General features: G+C 44.9%; 1 protein-coding gene across 1 annotated transcript in view; it reads left to right on the plus strand.

The window, feature by feature from the left end:
- The first annotated feature begins 891 nt into the window (after nt 1-891).
- Nucleotides 892-19,383, plus strand: part of LOC119846388 (polymeric immunoglobulin receptor-like) — a 47,445-nt gene continuing 28,953 nt past the window's right edge. The window contains exon 1 of the mRNA XM_043500725.1: nt 892-1,086. Within this exon, the coding sequence (XP_043356660.1) occupies nt 892-1,086 (195 nt within the window). The remainder of the gene's footprint in view (nt 1,087-19,383) is intronic.

The raw sequence follows: 19,383 nt of genomic DNA on the forward strand, positions 1-19,383 counted from the left end.
GGTGGGAAACTGAGGCACAGAGAGGCTAAATAACTTGCCCAGGGTCACACAGGGAGTCTGTGGCAGAGCAGGGAATTGACCCCACCCCAGGTATCCCAAGCTTTAGGCTAGGTGGAAATGAGAAAAAACAATGGGGGTGGGGGGAAGTTAATCACACTTCAAAAGATTTGGTTGGAGCACTGAGTGAAGGGTCCCTTTGGTTGTTGTATAAGCAGGACTGGCCATCCCCAAGGTCTGTGAAACATCTGGTTACTGAGAGTGTTAAAAGTGAATATTGCAGTGTGTTAATCCAGCGACAAATAGTTAATGACTCCAGAATGGATACATATAGGACTAGAGGGAGCCCAGGTAAATTGTTATTTTCTTGCTGGGTTAGGTTGTTGCAATTAGTGTTCTAGTTTGTAACCCATCTGAATTAATTATTCTGGAGACTGGCTATGCAGAAGTCTTTAAATCAAGATGGGGGTATATTTCTAAAAGATGCTATAACTCAACCACACATTTGCTGGTAGGATGCAGCAACCAATGCAGAAGTCTTCTGCCCTCTGTTGTGCAGGAGATCAGACTAGAAAGATGATCACAATAGTCCTTTCCAGCCTTAAGTATCTAGGAAAAGCTGGCTGACTTTCAAAACAGTTAGATCTCTCCCTTTTATGGAATTTCTTTTCTTTGTTTAATGACAGTTCAGCTGTGTATTTTGTGAAGGAGACCCAAGCCGCTGGTTTGTGATAAAAACTATACCTTCACCCCAATTATTTTCTCCTGCATGTCTTGGGTTGCTAAAGTCTGTTTGGTGCAGCCTGAAATCTTCTAGACTGCCATGCCCCAAGGAGCCTACCCCCCCATTATCCCTATCAAACAAACTGTAACGGGCTCTTCCTGTTCCTGACCATGAAAAACTCTCGAGAGGCTGCAATGCCACTGGGTACAAATCAGCTTGACATATGCAGGAACAATGACATCATTGAGATCACAATCTCTGAGCACGAGCACAAATGTATCATCGTGCAGGACGAAGGCTCCCCCAGTGATGTGGTCATCATCCAGGAGGGCGTGGGTTTTGGTGCTGTAGCTGAGGTGGTGGAGGTAGAGACAGGGACCGGACACCCAGCCTGATCTGTTTGACTTCTCTGCATCTATACAGAATAAAAAATCTATTTTCTTAAAAAAAAACAAAACAAAAACAAAAACAAACAAACCCACAAGGTGCCTACCCAGGCTTTGCTAAGAGAACCCTCAGTAATTAAACAGAAACAACACCTATACACCTGATTCAATTAGCAAACCACCCTAACGTCTAGCATTCCCAAAAGGCATCACTCCAGTCCTCCCTCATCAAAAGCTAGGGCCAAAAGGAAGCACAGCCTAAGGAGGTAGCCCTTTTATACTATAGGATTAGAGTCATGTGATCTCTAATCCCTTAAAGTTACATACCCAGATTTCACTCAAGATGAAAAATAGCCATCGCATCATCTCCATACGTGTTCCTTTATATTCTGAACAGAAGCTGAAAAACTTCTCTCCCTTTTAAACAGGGTGAGGGGTGGTGGCTGAGTGTTAAAGTGCTTTACTACCCTCCTGATGACTGTGAGTTTGAGTCTTGCTCAATCTCAAACAGAGAGACTACCCAGCTGCAAAAATTGTGCCAGATCCATTTGGTGATGGTGGCTGGAGATGATGCTGGCTACATTGCTGGTGAAACTGACATGCCTTAAATGCCAAAGTCTGGTTAGACCTGAAAAATACTGATGACACAATTATTCAATTAATTGTTGGTCATATTATTTATTGTTATTATTTAAGCTTTGGTCATCGCTCCACAGCTGGGTTAAGTTGTATTTTGTACGTAAAGCAGGAATTAATAAATAATAGTAATGAATTAATATTTTAGGTGCTTATCTGGCCTCCATTCCCATAGTGCCTGAGCACCTAACACTTACTCCATTTATCCTCACACTCTTGCTGTGAGGTAGAGCAGGGCTATTGTCCCCATGTTACAGATGGGAAACTGAGGCACAGAGAGATGGAGTGACTTTCCCCAAGGAAGCCAATGACAAAGCAGGGAATTGGACCCAAGTCTTCAAGTCTGAACCCTGACCACTAGACAACCATCCTTCCTCCCCTTTTCCAAGGATCGCAAGCACTTTACAAACATTAAGAAATGACTCGTCACATAGTAGGTGTGAGCTCTATTTTATAGACAGAAAACTGAAGCACAGAGAGAATAAATAGCTTAGCCAAGGTCATGCAGGGAGTGAGTGGCAGGGCAGAGCCAAGCCTTGAACCCACCTCTCCTGCACCCAGGCTACTGCCTTAGCCTCTACACCCACTTTCCTCTTACCACGAAGAGAAATATACAGGGAATGACAGACTGACCAGCTGAGACTCCAGGCGACACTTCCCACAGACTGTTGCTGAGGCACACAATGAAAATGATAAATTTCCTGGTGGAAAATGTATGGTGCCTTGTTCTCCACTTGTGTAGCTGTGAAGAGCTGGGGATACATTTTATAAAGGCCCTTTCCCTCTAAGGGGATAAATCCTCCAGCAAGGAGCAGAGAACAACCAGAAACCCCTTGACCCTGGCTGAAATCCCCGAGTCAACAAGTGGTCAAGCAGAGGTCAAGAGGCCAGCAAGCACTTTTTCTACCCAGGCGCATCTGCTGGTGAGCAGCCTAGCAGACAGCAATCGCCAGAAAGGTGCAGTATTGATCGAACTGCCGGCCTCCAATGCTTCTTCCCCCAGACAGTAGCAATTATTATAATCAAGCAGTTGACTCCAATTACGCCTTCCTCTCATTACAGCCGAGGGGGTGGATGCAGCCACAGCAACACAAGGAAAGTTTGCAGCCATGTCGCCTTTGTGGATCTTAATCTAAAATGACAGGGTGTGACACGGGGGGCTCGTGACCTTTCCAACCTTCAGCTGTTCGTGTGGCAACAATTTCCAGCACCAAATTACACCCAGGCAGGGCTTGATTGGAGGTTCAAGACAGCGGGAGAAGGAGAAGCCATTAAAGAACTGCAACATTCTTCACAGCCCTATTTAAATACAATTTACATTCCAGCCTCTGCTGTTTGCACACTGTTAATTGCATTTTGTTCCTTATTTCATTTTATATTGGAAGGGATTAATTATAATTATATTATTATTATTTATTTTATTATTTTGCACTGTTGTTTTTCTAGGGGGCTGTCGATCTCAAAATACAGTTATATTTCCTGGGAGGGAAAATAGATTTAAAGCCAGGAGGGACCAATAGATTCTCCAGTCTGGCCTCTTATCTAATGCGGGCCAGAGAATTTCCCCCAGCTATTCCTGAATTGAGCCTAGTAACTTGTGTTTGACGAAAGCATCCTCCAGAAAGGCACCCAGGCCCAGACCTGCAAAAGTATCTAAGTGTTTAACTGCTCTTGAAGTCAAAATACTTTTGAGGATCTGGGCCCCAGTCTTCATCTGATGACATCAAGAGATGGCGGATCCACCATTTCTCCTGATAGTTTAATCCAATGGTTAATCACCATCAAATGGGTGGTGATTGGATTTTAGGAGCTTGACTGAGGCCATGCTGGGCAGAGGGGGTCAATTGTACAATTTGGATCCCGATTACTCTTTGCAGGACGGTAGCACTTGGAGGCCCCATCAGAAATCAGGGCCCCCTTGTGCTGGGTGCTATGCATACACATAATAAGAGACGGTCCCTGCCCTGAAGTGTTTCCGCTCCAAATGGACATGACAAAGGAAGAACTACTATTTCCATTTTACAGGTGGGGAAACTGAGGCCCACAGAGGCTCCCATTTTGTCAGTGCCACGGTTAACAGAGGGTTTCCTTTTCCACTGCTGTTGGTCCCTGTGCTTAGACCAACCTGATGCCCACCTTCTCAGTTTTGTAGAGAAACAAGTGTTCAGTCTCCAGCGCCTTTCCCCAGCCCTATACCAGTGATCTACGTGGCTCTTTGTGTAGCAATGCCTGCTGGGTGCTCATGGGGTAACTTGTGAAAGAAATTACATTGCATCTCTGTTTCAAATCAGGGTAAAGTTGACTACAGACTTGCTATTGGAAAGTATCACCAGTGTAAGTTATGGTGCAAATTGAAACTGATTTAAAGTAATGCAAAAAGCAGTGCACACACTCTTATTTCCATTTAAGAGTGGTTTTGTTTGTTGGTTTGTTTAAGTTAAATCAAAATAAGCCATTCAAACTGAATTAGAGGCATCCATACAGCATTTTGCGCTACTTTAAATGGGTTTAAAGGCTGATTCAAGTTATATCAGTGCAATGATCTCCAGTGAGTAAACCCTAAATCCTGTGGACATTCTGGGAATAGATAACAGATCCATCTTTGCCTGGTGCCAAAGACTAGGCCAAATGCAAATCTGATGTAAGCAGATGCAACACAACTGACTTTCACAGCTGAATTTGGCCCATCTCCCTACCTAGGAAGGCACTGTACACTTGTGTAAATGACTCCACAAGGTGCAGGACAAGAAAGAATGAAGCCCATAGTTTCTAAACTCCTTTAAAACACAGTCCACATTAGAAACCTTGCAGTGTTGTAATTAAATTGATTGAAAATGTAGACATGTTTAGACTGTTTTAAATCACGCTTAAACAAGTTTAGCATAATCCAGCACTTTACTGAATTAACCTGAATCAGTCTAATAATGATTTAAAAGTGTCTATGTTGGGGGTTTCCAGGGGTGCCCCTAAATTATCCCCATTTTACTGGTAAACTGAGGCACACAGAGATTAAGGGTATGTCTACTCTACAAGCACTGCAACTAAGCTGCTGTAGCCCTGTATCATAGCCACTTACTGCGGTGATGGAAGGCATTTTTCCATCTCTAGTAAATCCATCCCCTCAAGAGGCAGTAGCTAGGTCTACACTGGGGACTAAGTTGACCCTAATGATGTTGCCTCGATTGTGAATTTTTTCACAGCCCTGCAAGATGAGGCTAGGTCAGCCGATGTTTTAGATGTAGACCAGGCCTAAGTGATTTGCCCACAGTCACAAAGGAAGTCTGTGGCAGAGGTGGGAATTGAACCCAGGTTTCCCAGGCCTGCTTCTGACCTAAATTATATCGGTGTTGACAATTCTCACCACTTGTGGTGTTTCTTCTTAAAGTCCCAGCTCCTGGAGTCAGGTGGCTACGTGAGGGTCTCAGGCAGCTTTCACTTTTTTTAAAAAAAGTACGTTCCTAGCCTGCATGGTAGTGAAGAAGAGCTTGAAAATGTGATCCCCTAAAGTCTCAAAAATCAGAAAAGAACTGTCTTTAAACGTCCTGATTTTTTAGCTGGTCATAAGATTTGGGGGGGGGTTGACTCATGATTTCAGAAAGCTTGTGTTGGGAATATGGGTGCCACCCCTGGAAAGACTCAATGGGGCCTGGTTCTCATTTATACTAAGGCCCCTTTACACCACTCGGGCAGCACCCAGGGGCTTTGAAGTGGGTGCAGTACAAAGAGCCTATAGCGTGAACGAGAACAAGGCCCAGTTGATCCCAGGATGGCTGCTCTGCATCCACTCCAGCCCTAGGGAGGTCTGAATCAGAAGTAGGCTTGATAACGCTGGTCAGACAAGCTCCCTTAAAAGCGTACTGGTAACTCCACAACCTGCTGCTGTTCCCCAGCCCTTGGAGCCAATTATCATGGCGCTCTTTCCCCCGCCCTCCGCATCATGTGTGCTCCTCCCTCCCAGCCAATTCACGTTCTTGTTCAATACAAAGCAGCACCACAGAAGAATGCAGCGGGTTTGAAAGCCCCCTGAGAGCAGGTAGAGCCATATGTGCAAGGGCTCCTACCTCCTCCAAGAAGGGGAGGAGAGTGTGGAGGGGGGGAGATCAGTTTACATAAGTACTTTGCCATATGAAGAAATAATTTAGTGGTATTAATAGAGGTTAAAGTTTCCCAGGAATCTAAAACAGGCCCCTCAGCCACAGGTGGGTTCTTTCACTCACAGGGATGGAGAGCGTAACCTGATTCCCACGAGCGAATAAGAGACAGAGGGTGATGGGAGGCAGAGACTGCACCATAATTTGCATTGTGCAAAGAGGGTGTGGTGGGTCCCATTCGCATGCCAGATGATTTACTGCAGCCAAAGATAGGCCTTGAAACAAAGGCTTTGCCAGGGGACCAGCATGCTAACCCCCCATGCTGCCCACAGGGAGGGGAGGGGAGTGGGAAGAGTCAGAGACATGGGGAAATGGGTTGCTGGTCATAAATGAGCTGGAAGTTGGGTTCCCAATTAGGATTGGATTGGGAACTAAAAGGAAAACTTGGCTGAGGTTAGAAAGGGATTTGTGCAATATACATAGCAGAAATACCCATGTGCCCAGAGAACACACACACTGAGCATGTATGTACCGACTGAGCATGCACACAACATACATCAACACATTGATCATGCACAGGACACTGAACACACACACACACAACACACACATACAAAGACTGAGTATGCACATAACATACGTCCATGCACTGAGCTTGCGCAGAACACACACAGCATGCACATACACAGACTGAATATGTGCACAACACATATCCATACACTGAGCATGCTCAGACCACACACCCACACGTTAAGCACACATAAACTACAGCAAACATATAGACCATAAATAACTGATGCTCTCAGCTACAGAATCCAGCGTAGACTCCTGCTCTTCTTCCACAGAATGCAAAGACTGATCCTGTGCCATGATTCATAGGCCACCTATTATCTCCCAGGACTCGATCACTACTAAATTAATAAAATAATGAACCGAGAAAAATAGTTAGAAATAAGTGATTAGGGATCTTAAATCACATTGTGTAGAACCTTTTATAACACTGACATTCTAGAACACAGAGCCTTTTAGCAAAAAGAAAAGGAGTACGTGTGGCACCTTAGAGACTAAAAATTTATTTGACCATAAGCTTTCTTGAGCTACAGCTCACTTCATCGGATGCAGTGAGCTGTAGCTCACGAAAGCTTATGCTCAAATAAATTTGTTAGTCTCTAAGGTGCCACAAGTACTCCTTTTCTTTTTGCAAATACAGACTAACACGGCTGCTACTCTAGAGCCTTTTAGAACACCGTGAATTCTAGAAATTTCAAAAAGTTTTCAAAGTTACGTGGATTCCAGACCATGGCCTCTAAAGCCGCATGAGGCCATGATTCTCAGCTGATGGAAATTGATGCTGCTCCTTTGACTTCCTTTACCCTAGCTGAGGATCTGGTCCCTTGACTTCAATGGAGCTATGCTGATTTACACCAGCTGAGAATCGGGTCCTTGGGTTCTAGAACGTAGAACTTTTTCACACTTGTGGTATTTCCATTCAGGAAGGGAGCTAGAGAAAAACAAAAATAATTGCTCATGCGTTTTTTCCCCCCAAAGAAAACGTTTTTCCAGACAGTTTTTCCAGACAGCCAATATAAAATATTAAAAATATTCTCCAGACTCCACAAAACTTACATGTTTCCTGGGTTCTCCCATGAGTTATTAAAAAACTGGAGTCCCTCCCTCAAGAGTTTGAAGTGTGGTCATGAGCAGGAGAGTGATTATGTAAAAATGGCCCCGACTTATTCAATAGACTGGCTCCCTTTGCTTCTCCAGAGACCTACCTGCTAACTTTGGTGGGGAAAATAAAATGCAACCACAGAGTCAGTCCAGCTAGGGGGGAGTGACCAAGATTTACTAAAGTGACTAGTGACTTAGGTTGCCCATCTTGAGGCACTTCAAATGAGCCTGATTTTCAGAAGGGTGCGTGCTCAGCACTATGTAATCTATAAACCAGGCCCCTTTAAGATGTCTCAAGGGGCCAACCCAAAACTGGAAGCACCTGAAAACACTGAAATTTTATTGGAAAACAGAAAAATACAACAACAACAACCACCAGTTTTCTGGTTTTCAACAAAAACCTAAAAAAAAAAAAATCAGTGGAAAATATAGATGAAAACAAATATTTTTTGTTTTCTTCAAAAATGTTCATGAAAAACGAAGAAACATTTTGTTGACCCTGCTCTATTTTTGGAAGGTAGAACTAAACTTTACGCTCCTCTCAAGTTCACTGTTAGGGTGGGGCTCAGTCCCCTCCCATTCCTGTATGTGTAAATGATTAATTACTGTTCATTTGTACTATGGTAATACCTGGAGGCCCACTCCAATACCAGGGCCCCATTGAGCTAGGTGCTGCACAGACATGTAATGAGAGACAGTCCCTGCCCCGTAAAGCTTGCTGTCTCAATAGACAAGCCAGGCGAAGAGCGTGAATGGCAGGAAGAAACAAAATATACAGCAGAGTAAATAATGTGCTGGTTTGCAAATGCCATATTAGACCAGATTGGATGCCTCCATTATCTACCAAGAGTCCATCTGTCCGTCTACAGTCGATCCCACCACTCAAGAACCAAACTGAGAGGACTATTTGTTGGACAGGAGGACAGAGGACAGACAACACATAGGCAATCAGATAGTGTGATATAAAAACCTGAGAATGACAGATCAGTTGGGTTCTATCTATCTACTTACCTACCCTAGATCCTTTTCTCTATCTGTATTTCATACCTCACTCATCCCCACACTATCTTGGGGCTACCTCCTACCGCAGAATCCACCATAAAGCTTCTGCCGTCAGCACTTCGCTATCAGTTTCACCCCTGATGCATGATGCAGAAGGGACTCCCACTCACTTTCCCATACCGGTGCTGGCTGATAGGATCAAAACTTCGTCTGTGCATCAGTAAAGCCAGCCGATGCAGCTCAAAAGACAAGCAGCGAGCTGGGAATCCAGCAAGTAACAAGGTGGCATTTTTACATCGCTGCTTTCCTAGCCTAGAACAGTGTTGGAATCAAAGGGACATGTAATACCCTCTCTGGTTTACTTAAACATCAGTTTGTCTGGGGCGTGAACTTTGCCAGCTGCAGCTTCTGCAAAATGCTTAGCTCTTTTCTTTTCCTCTTCTCTTTTTTTAAAGCTTTTCCTTTCTCTCTCTGCCTGCTGCCCAGCTCTCCCCCACCCCAGAGCCTTCCAGAAGCACTGGCGTGTTCTCTAACCCAAGCATGAAACAATTCCACAGCCACCAATTGCGATGTTTCAGATAACATACGGAGAATGTAAATCCCGTCAGCAAGTGCAACAGCCATAAAAGGCTAAAATGGATTCCTGCGGATTAGAAATAAAACACAGAAAGGGCCCTGTTCTCTCAGTTTCTCCACCCCTAATCCCCCCCTTTCCCGCCCTCCCCACCTCACCTCCCCCTTTAAAAAATCTGTTGGAAATGTGAGGGTTATGGGGGGGGGTTTCCATCAACTTAAAAGAAAAATAAAATACATTCCAGGAAAAGGACTGCTGCTAAGAAAACTAAAACCAGAAAATGCTTAAAGATGTTTTAATGACTTAAACACAGGGCCGGGATTGTGTCTAAAAGTTTCCACATTTAAAAAAAAAAACAAATTCAATATTAAATAACCCCCCTCCCTACTAGCACTGCTGCTGGTTTTTTTCCCTCTAACCCTCTGATTTAAGGTGTGTATTATTAACACGGCCGGTGTGAACAGACACGAGGTTGCATTCAGCAGAGGGTATGCTCCCATTCCAAACCAAAAAGTTACTAGTGGAATTGCTTCTGCAACTGATGAAGCCCACGTGAGAGCAAGTCCAAGGCGCTGTTAACAAGCAGCTGACAAGTTTTTACACTAGGAATTAGACCTTCATTTAGAGAGGGATTAGCTGAAATCTGCCCTCTAATTACAGAACCAGGCGAACTCCCAGATCCATGCTTGCTTTGTTCGGATGAGTGCACAAGGCTGCTCACCAGACAAAGACCCTGCATCCAGCCAGAGGTGTGGTTCAAGTCCAGTTTCACAGCCCTGGGATGAGCCGAGTGGGGTCAGTTCTCAGCTCCACTCTGAAGCCGCCCCGTGTAATTTGTCACGACTGGCAGTTTGTATTGCAGAGGGGCCCGGCTGCTGATCGGGCATGAAGGCTGAATTGAATCCTTTCATGGACTAGACAGTGTGGTCCCTCTAGGTCAGGGCTGAGGTTAGGGCAGGGCAGGGCATCGCAGCTGTCTGCTCTGGAGGCGTTTGGATATGTTCAAAATATGGTGTGGGGAAAGCCCTGTGTTAAATGTTGGCTTTCCTGTCCATCTAGGGGAGACTCACTTCCTTATGTTAAAACCAACAGGGGAAAGTTAACACAGAGATATACTGTTTTCAAGGAACAAAGTTGAGAAGCACTGGTTAAACCAACAAAATCGAGAGCCTTCAGAACAAGGAGTGAAACCCGGTCTTTAAATTGCTGCTTTGAGGCTGTATAAATTATTAGATTACAGCAGAATGCCAGCTCTGCTATAGTTAAAGTGATTAGATTAGATAATGTATAGATAGATAGATAGATGTGGTGTATGGAGATAGATAGATAGATAGATAGATAGATAGATAGATAGATAGATAGATAGATAGATGTGGTGTATGGGGATAGATAGATAGATAGATAGATAGATAGATAGATAGATGGGGTGGGTGGGGATAGATAGATAAGATTTCAAAGCTAAATCTTCCTCAAAACTCATTCCTTCAAAGTCAACACAACAATTATTTCACACTCAGACACATGTGGATGCGCACCCACACACTCACATATGCACAGGGCTGTTTTGTTGAGCTAACTCCAGCTCCTACAGTGCAGCAAGCCCCCAGCTCAGCCCTGTCCTGCCACTTTACAGGCGTTCCCCTGCCCATCTCTGTAAGGTCCTTGAATGTCCCCCATCACTGTATCTGAGCACCTCACTGTCTTCAATGCATTTCTCCTCCTCACTAGCCTGGCAGGTAGGGTAGCACTAAGGCACCTGCTCAAGCTCACACAGGAAACAAGTGACTGCACAGGGAATTGAATGGCTAACCCCTTAACGGCTGCTTTCCCATCTTCCTCTGTCCTTAATGCCTCAGGTCAGCTCTGCCCTACAGCATTCCAGGAGAAACACTGCTCTTCCCTCTCTAACCCACAGCCCCCAGGTGCTCTGCTCCCCGCTTAGCCCTGAAAAAAAGGGCAAAGCTGCGAGGGTAAGAACAGAAAGGAAGCAGCTCGTCAGTCAGCTTGGGCAAGGCATAGGGCATGAGATGAGACTGGGAAAAGAAAAGAGCCAAGAGCTGGAAGAAATGAAACAGTGCAAAGCTAGAACATTGCCTGGAAGGAGACTCTAGAACTCATTGGTGTCATTTCCAGAGCTGTCCTGCATACAATGTCACTTCCCCATCCATCTACACCAGCTGCCCGCACTGTCCTACCATGCAATCATTTGAACCTGCTTGGTGCCAAGAGGCCACTGAAGTCCATGGGAGTTGAGGGTGTCTGGTAACTCCTTGGATCAGGCCATATCATAGCAACTAGGGCTGGTCAAAATCTCAATATATCCATTAATATTCTCATTGAAATGTTGCTGGGTGTGGGGGGGAATTCAAAGACATTTTCTCAAGATCCATCCTTATTTTCCAACCGTTTCTAACAGGAAAAGGATATAGAATTCTTCCTGCTATAATACTGCCCTTCAGGATCTCAATGGAAAGAATTCTAGAATAATTATCCCTGCTTTTTCTATAGCCATCCAGATGCTAAGGGGAGTTTATCTAGATTTTGGGCCAAATCCTCAGCTGGCATAAATTCCTCAGCTGGCCTCGCTACAATGTCTTCAGTGGAGCTATGCTGATTTACACCAGCTGAGAATCTGGCCCTTTCTTTTTATACATAAGTTGGCTGTGAAATCAACTTTGACAAACATTGGAGGAAAAAAGCAAAAAGCTTTTAGCTTCTTTTTTTTTTTTAAGTCAGTCCTGATGGGTAAAAGCTCTTCTCACAGCATTGGGAGATGGAAAGCGCACCCCAGAGGAAGCCTGTGGAGGAAGCTTGGGTGGGAAGAATCCACTTGAAATTCAAACAAACAAGACTTTCATTCCTCAACACCTTTCTCTCCCCTACCCAAGGAATCTGAGCCCCTGTTCTAGATCACCCCCCAGGCTCCTACTGACAATCAGCCTCTTGCTCCATTTGAAGATTCATTCCTCTTTTAGAGGGGTGTGCGTGTGTGAGTGCGCGTGCATCAGACCTCCCCAGACCTCAAAGACATATACACAGACCACTCACTTTCCAGGCATAGTTTCCATTGTATTCTTCCCAGATGAACTTTTAAAATGTGTGTGTTTTTTCCTTCTCTGAAAGAAAAATAAAAAAGGAGAAAGAAAGGCTTTTAGTAGGTTCATAAACTGACCCATTGCCAAGTGGGGTATGTGCATGGAAGGGGGGAGCTGAGGGTCCTTAATCCGCCCAGTTTTTGAGAAATAGAAGACATTCTAGTCATAATAAAATGTGTTTTACACTAGAGGGGGTATGGGGAGACTTGGCTGGGCACCGCTGGCTTCTGAGCCCAAACAATGAGGTTAAGAAACATAACTGTAACGCATTAGTAAATTGACAATGAAATTGCAGTTACTTCACTAGCTCTTTATTAAATAAACACAGCCTGAAATGGACCTGTCTGCCCCGGAGGTATTTGTGTAGGGTTCATATTACTAACTCAACACTGCTGCTAACACACACTCCGGAGCTGCACACCCTGGAGTGCAAACACATTCCAGAGCAGAACCCTGCAAGGTGGGGCTGACCTCGCTTTTCCCCTTGTCACTTTTTCCCTTTCGTTTAGACCCCAGATTTTATGGCCATTGGCGGCTACTGCAACATCATAGCCCAGAGTAGCAGCTCCTTTCAGGACCAATAGAATGAGAGGTGTGCGAAAAAGCATATGCCAGCAGCACCTTCTTGGACAATTTCCCACCCACCCACAGTGGCCCTTTTCCTGCCCTGCTCCCAGCCAAAGGTAAATTTCCTCATTCCCCAGCACCCCTCCACACATCCTGCATAAAACTTTAGCCAGCTTCTACCCCACTCTCCTCCATCTACACAGAGACCTAACCAACAACCATCCGCCCTGTACTGACACACAGAGACCTAACCAACAACCATCCATCCTGCATCAGCACACAGAGACCTAACCAACAGCCATCTGCCCTGCACCGACACACAGAGACCTAACCAATGACCATCCGCCCTGCACCAGCACACAGAGACCTAATCAATGATCATCCATTCTGCATCAACACACACAGCTCTAACCAGCAACCATCCACCACATACCAGCACGCACAGCCCTAACCGACACTCATTCACCCCACACTGATATTCACAGCCCTAATCAACAACTATCCATTCTGCATGCGCACACACAGCCCTAACCAACAACCATCCACCACTACCTAACCAACAACCAGCCACTCCTCATTGACACATGTGGCCCTCACCAAGACCCATCCACCCCACACCGACATACAGACACCTAATTAACAACCATGCACTGTACATCAACACACACAGCCCTAACCAACCATCCTGACCCCTGCAGCTATGCATGCAACCTTAAGAGGCAATCATAACCATCGCAATTAAAGACACAACCCAAGTCAACAACCATTGACTCTAGGCCTGCATGCACAGCCCTAACCAACGTTTACCCCTACACTTCCACACACAACCCTAGTTAAGAACCATCCAGCCGAAACCTATATGTACAACTCCAGCCAACTTCCACTCCTACCTGCACAGATAAGATACAGTCCTCCATCCCTGCATCTACACACACAATAGGGAACTAAGTGTGCTCAGCAGCTAACAGGCCCCAAATGGCTGCAGATGTCCTGTGGATATGGGACACTCATGTTCCCATGTGAATGATGGAAATTTTCAGCAGCACAGGGGTCTGTTGCAGTCTCTGCTACCATCAGTTTGCTTGGCCTTGGGACACTTGTCTCTTGGTTCCAAGATATCCCTCATGCGGTGTCACGTCCTTTCAGTGAAGAATTCTGTTCCCGTCGGTTGCTATAAGCAGAGATGTTCCCCTTCCATGAATGACACAACAAAGCAATGAGCTAAGGGCCCAATCTTGCTCCCATTGAAATCAATTGGAGTTTTACTATTAATGGGAGCAGCATCAGTGTCTTAGAACAGATACAACAGAGAGCTATGAAATAATGAATGGCATAAAACAGAGGTTCTCAAACTGCGGTCTGCAGAACATTTACTGGTAGGTCCAGGGACAGCTGGCTGGTCACATGGTGCTGGCTCTTCATCCTTTCCAGGTACCAGATTTAATTAAAATACATCTAAACAAAATCCATATTAAATATGTTCTTAATAATGTTACATTTCCATGGAAGCAAATGGTGCAGTTGGCACTGATTAATTAACCAGAATAAGGGGCATGGTAAATTTTCCATCAGTTGGAGCGTCTAACTCAAGTTTGGATGTCTCTTTCTAAAAATGAATGCTATAAGTTACCGGGCTGAATGCAGGAACTGTGGGGGTGAAGTCCTTGGCTTGTGTTATGCAGGAGGTCCGATAAGATGGTCCTAATGGTTCTTTCTGGCCTGGACATGGAAGATGAAATCACAGGAAAGTGATGTCTTCTGGCTTGACAAGAGGATTTTAAATGTAAGGAAGTGAAAGAGAGTTAATTACTTCATCTAGGTGTATGTTCAGAAGGGTGCTCACCCCTCCACGCTGTGCATTCTCAGCATAACTTTAATACAGCCTAAGTGCAGTGGCACAATTCATGGTAACTCTCCACCAGTGAGCCAGACAACAGAAAGCTCAAAGAAAGCCCCTTCCCACTCCAACAATTCCTGGGCTGAACAACTCCAGCACATTCTCAAAGGCCAGATGAGTTTTGCAACATGTCCTGACGGTCATCAGAGAGGGGCTATTTCAGAGCACTGGGGAGAGCGAATTCCAAAGCCACAGGTCTTTCACAGAGAACACCTTTCTTCTTTGTACGGTCCTAAGTACCTCTGCTCACCTCAGATGAGACAGGGAAGTGGGGGAGGTCTCTCAAGTAGGCGGGTCTCAATTCCTTTGCACAGCTCCACCTACGCTGGTCCTTTCAAAGAGATACTGTCGGTGTAAAAACCATCAGAAGAGTAAAATGGTACCTCACCTAGCCAAACAGAATTTTAAAAATTACAACGTGCCTACTAGTTCTAAAAGCTTCATCTTTCATCTGAGTCCAGCTCTGACTATGCAGCCTTCCCTTAAAATTCAACAACAACCTACTATCATGAAATGGCTGGAATGACACCAGTGCCCTCTAGTGGAGGAGTCCAAAACTGCTCTCCAGTGTGTCAGAGATCCCATACTTCTAAAGAAGATTCTCCACTTCACAACAGGATCTGCATTCTATCCTTGCTGTTCCCATAATGTTCAAAGTGACTATGGTGAGCAGTGCAGTGTCACGAATGTGTGGGTCTCAGTCATTCTCACACAGTCAAGTGGCCAGCTTTAGTTGGCCTGACAGGCTGTGCTAGGCTGACACCAGGGATTGAACTGGGAGCCTCCAGCAATAACAACATTAGTTGCTGTAGCTTGGGCTAGTGTTGTGTCTTTATGTCTTTTGCTTTTTATGCAACAAAACTAGAGAGATACCACAGGGGCACAACTGGGTCCCAAATATCTGTGTTCACCAACTATACACAAATATGGCAGGCCTAGCTAAATACCCACTGCTACTCTGGTTACTAGCGACGTCTAAAACACAGAACATGGTGAGCACCATTAGAGGGCTCACCAACTACTTAAAGGGACTCCATCCCATTCCCATACGCTATAGCCAAGGAGCTAGAGCCAGCCTGTAATTGAGTCACGGTCTCTATGGATCAGGCACAGAAGGGGGTATGTAACACACACCAACCAATGGGCTACCTACATCATATTTATTTCTCTCACTGAAGGCTTTACAGTCCCATTCCCTATGTGATGGTTTGTCCTCTGCTTTCAAAGAGCCTGGCATCCGTCCCTTCCTCCTCCACTATTTCCTAGGCACTCACTTGACATCTGGTAGGGAGGGATATAAGCAACCCAGTAATGAAACCTCACCCTATCTCTTTCCCGCCTGCCTGACAGAGAACAAGCAGACCTGGGCCTCACCAATGAGTTTTAAAAAAAAAACACACACACACAACCCACAATCCAGCAGGTCAGACCATTTTAGCATATGTACCTTTTAGTTGTAGCAGACTGTTAATAATTAAGTGATGCCTTTCATACAGACATTTACAATAATTTAACCTTGCCCTCACTGTGTAATTTATTCTTTGCAGAAGCCAATAAAAATAAAGGCCCCGAGATTTCATCTCTCTCTTTCCCTCTCTATACGTACATATATATGTATCCAGAATAGTGTAATAGATTTCACATATTGTACCGTAGGTATCATTAAGGTAACAGAGCCAAGTGTCTCAGTTCATATGACTTTCTTTATAGGTGCCTCATAATCCACATAAAATTGAGCTTATGTTTCCCCTCCATCCCCTGTTTCTAAAACAAGAGGAAGGGCTCACTCTCTCTCTCTTTCTCTTTTCCTTCTTGATTTTGGTCCTTGGTAAACTAAATTTACAATTTACCATAGGAATTGCCAAACTGGAATAGACCAGAGGCCCATCTAGTACTGGATCCTGTCTCCAACAGCGGCAAGTATCAGATGTTTCAAAGAAATATGCAAAGAACACGTCATAATGGCCAATTATAGAATAACCTGCTCATCGAGGAATATTCTTCCTAAGTTTGTGGGTGATCTGCTACCCCCAGTTTCAAGGCTGCAGAGTGGAGAACCAACCCGCAGCCATCCGAGGAGAGAAAGTGGAATATGTACAAGGTCAGGGACTGAACACACAGATTTATTCCCTCCCCCCCCCCCCCCAAAAGTAAAAAAAAATAAAAACTAAGGTTAGTACTTTTGGCTGCGCTTCCCCAAAAAGTCCTACAGAGGCTACGCAGAGAAACAAAAGAACAATATTTTCCCCCAAAGAAACATTAGCAAGACACGTTCATTAAAACACACACAAATTTTATAACAGGCCTGATGCGCTGGAAACCTCAGGGCTGCCCAGTGCCTGTGAGCCAGCGGTGCTGGGGAAATGTACCTAGATACCAAGGCAGCTTAGGTTCCTTCATCAAGGCATGGTGCAAGAGGTTGGTTCACCAGTCCACCCCCACCCCACAATCCCATCTTCCTTTGGAATAACAGGTTCCTAAGAGACAATGAAGCAAACTCTTCACCAAACCTACATTTTGAGTCTTCTTATTCTTATTTCCCCCGGCGGTGGGAGGGGGAAGGCAAAGAGGCCATAGCTACTGGTCCCACGTGCCTGCTCTAATTGCAGCGTGGCGGCTGTTTGGCCCGCATGAGGTGATGGAAAACTTTCACCAGCGTCAGGTGTCATTGCAGAGCCTGAGCTGCTCCGGTTACACTCTCGGCAAGTGTTATAAACACACAGGCACAATCTAAATATTTATTGCAAATGAAATCTCCCGTCTGCCGTTCAACGGCAGAAAGAGAAAGGGAGGGGGAAGTGCAAGGTGATTGTTGCGCAGAGGCGTGCAGAATCAAATGTGAAATCAAGATGTATTTCATACCCAGGAATGATCATCATAGCAGGGATCGAGACAGTAATCTGACACAGCCGCCAGGGTATTGGGTTTTTTTTCTTTTCCCTGACCCCTATGTAAGGGATTTGCCCCAGCCAAAACTCAGAGGGGCAGATCCCCAGATGGTATAAAGTGCTACAGTTCCATTGGCTTCACCAGAGCTAAACTGATTTACACCAGCTGGGAACCTGGCCTAGAAGGTGATATGCCTCTTACCTAGCACCACCTAGCAGCCTGATAGTTTCAGGTGGTTTGGCCCTTCTGGGACAGCAGATAGATAGCAGAGCAGCTGAGGAAATGATTTTTTTTTTCCCTTGAAAAAGATGTGGACACATTTTTTGTTGAAATTTTTTTCAGAATTATTCAGGTTTCCATCGACAACTGAAAGCATTCTGGGTTTTGGCAACCAAAATTAACCAGTATTAACTTGAACAAAAATATATTTTTGGTTGCCAAAAATGGAACCAATGCTGGTTTTCACTTTTTTAATTAAAATGGACTTTTTTTAACCAAAAATTCTGTTTAATCAAAAAGCCATGTTCTATTGAAAAAACAAAACCAAACCCCACCACATGTCTATGGAAAGTTTTTGACCATCTCTAATAGATGGGTAGCTATTTTAGGTATCCTGACTGGAGCCTTTGGACATGACTGTAGTATGAATATTAACAGCAGACAATAGTTTCTAGGGGTCTGATCACCTTAGTATCTGGCTGCTAGATAGTCAGGGAGTGCTAGAGTATGTGAGCGTGTGCACTGCTCTGTTTGTGAATGTGTGACCATGTGTTCAAAAAAGGCAGGGTTCCCAAAGTTGTTTTTAGCTCAGCACCAATATCGAAGCAGAAGGTTTTGATGTTATTCCTAAGCTAGCCCCAGGAGTGAATTCAAATATCTAGGCATTTGTAACTCAAAGCTAGAGTTTGCACAACCTTTAGCCTAGTGGAGGAGGTGGCTAGCACCAGCTCTGGCTGGCTGGAGCTGTGGGACAGATCAGGGCAGTGAAACACACTAGGTGTCGCTGTGATGTGCCAAGTCAACTATGTCCTAGTTTGGGTTTAACCAAAATAGGGGTTCAGCTTCCTTAGAGCTCTGTTCTGTAAAGGGGCTGAGCAATTCTGGTCTCCCATGTTTAAGGAAGATGAATTCAAATTGGAATAGGTGCAGCAAATGCTGGCGCAGGAACTAATGGATATAAACTGATCCATCAACAAGTTTGGTCTTGAAATTAGACAAAGGAGTGAAGTTCTGGAACAGCCTTCCTGGGGAAGTAGTGGGGCAAAAAAAAAAACCTAACTGGCTTCAAGACTGAACTTGATAAGTTTATGGAGGGAATGATATGATGAGATTGCCTACAATGGCTTATGGCCCATCTGCAACTGCTATTAGCAGATATCTCCAACAGCCGGAGACACCGGATGGTGGAGGGCTCTGAGTTAATACAGAGAGTTCTTTCCATGTGTCTGGCTGGGGGGGGTCTTGTCCACATGCTCAGGGTCTAACTGATTGTCATATTTGGGGTTGAGAAAGAATTTTTCTCCAAGTCAAACTGGCAGAGACCCTGGGGGGGTTTCACCTTCCTCTGCAGTGTGGGGCAAAGGTCACTTGATGGTTTGAACTAGTGGGGGTGGTGGATTCTCTGTAACATAAAGTCTTGAAAACAAGATCGGAGGACGTCAGTAACTCAGCCAAAGGTTATGTGCCTTTCACAGGAGTGGGTGGGTGAGGTTCTGTGGCCTGCAATGTGCAGGACGTCCGACTAGATGATCATGACGGTCCTTTCTGGCCTTAAAGTTGATGAGACTTCAAGGAATTGCTGCAGGACCTTGCAGGGCTGAATGCTTGCTATTGCCAAATTGAAATAAACCGTCA

Source organism: Dermochelys coriacea, chromosome 21 (genome assembly GCF_009764565.3).
Source record: "Dermochelys coriacea isolate rDerCor1 chromosome 21, rDerCor1.pri.v4, whole genome shotgun sequence".
Classification (NCBI taxonomy): domain Eukaryota; kingdom Metazoa; phylum Chordata; order Testudines; family Dermochelyidae; genus Dermochelys; species Dermochelys coriacea.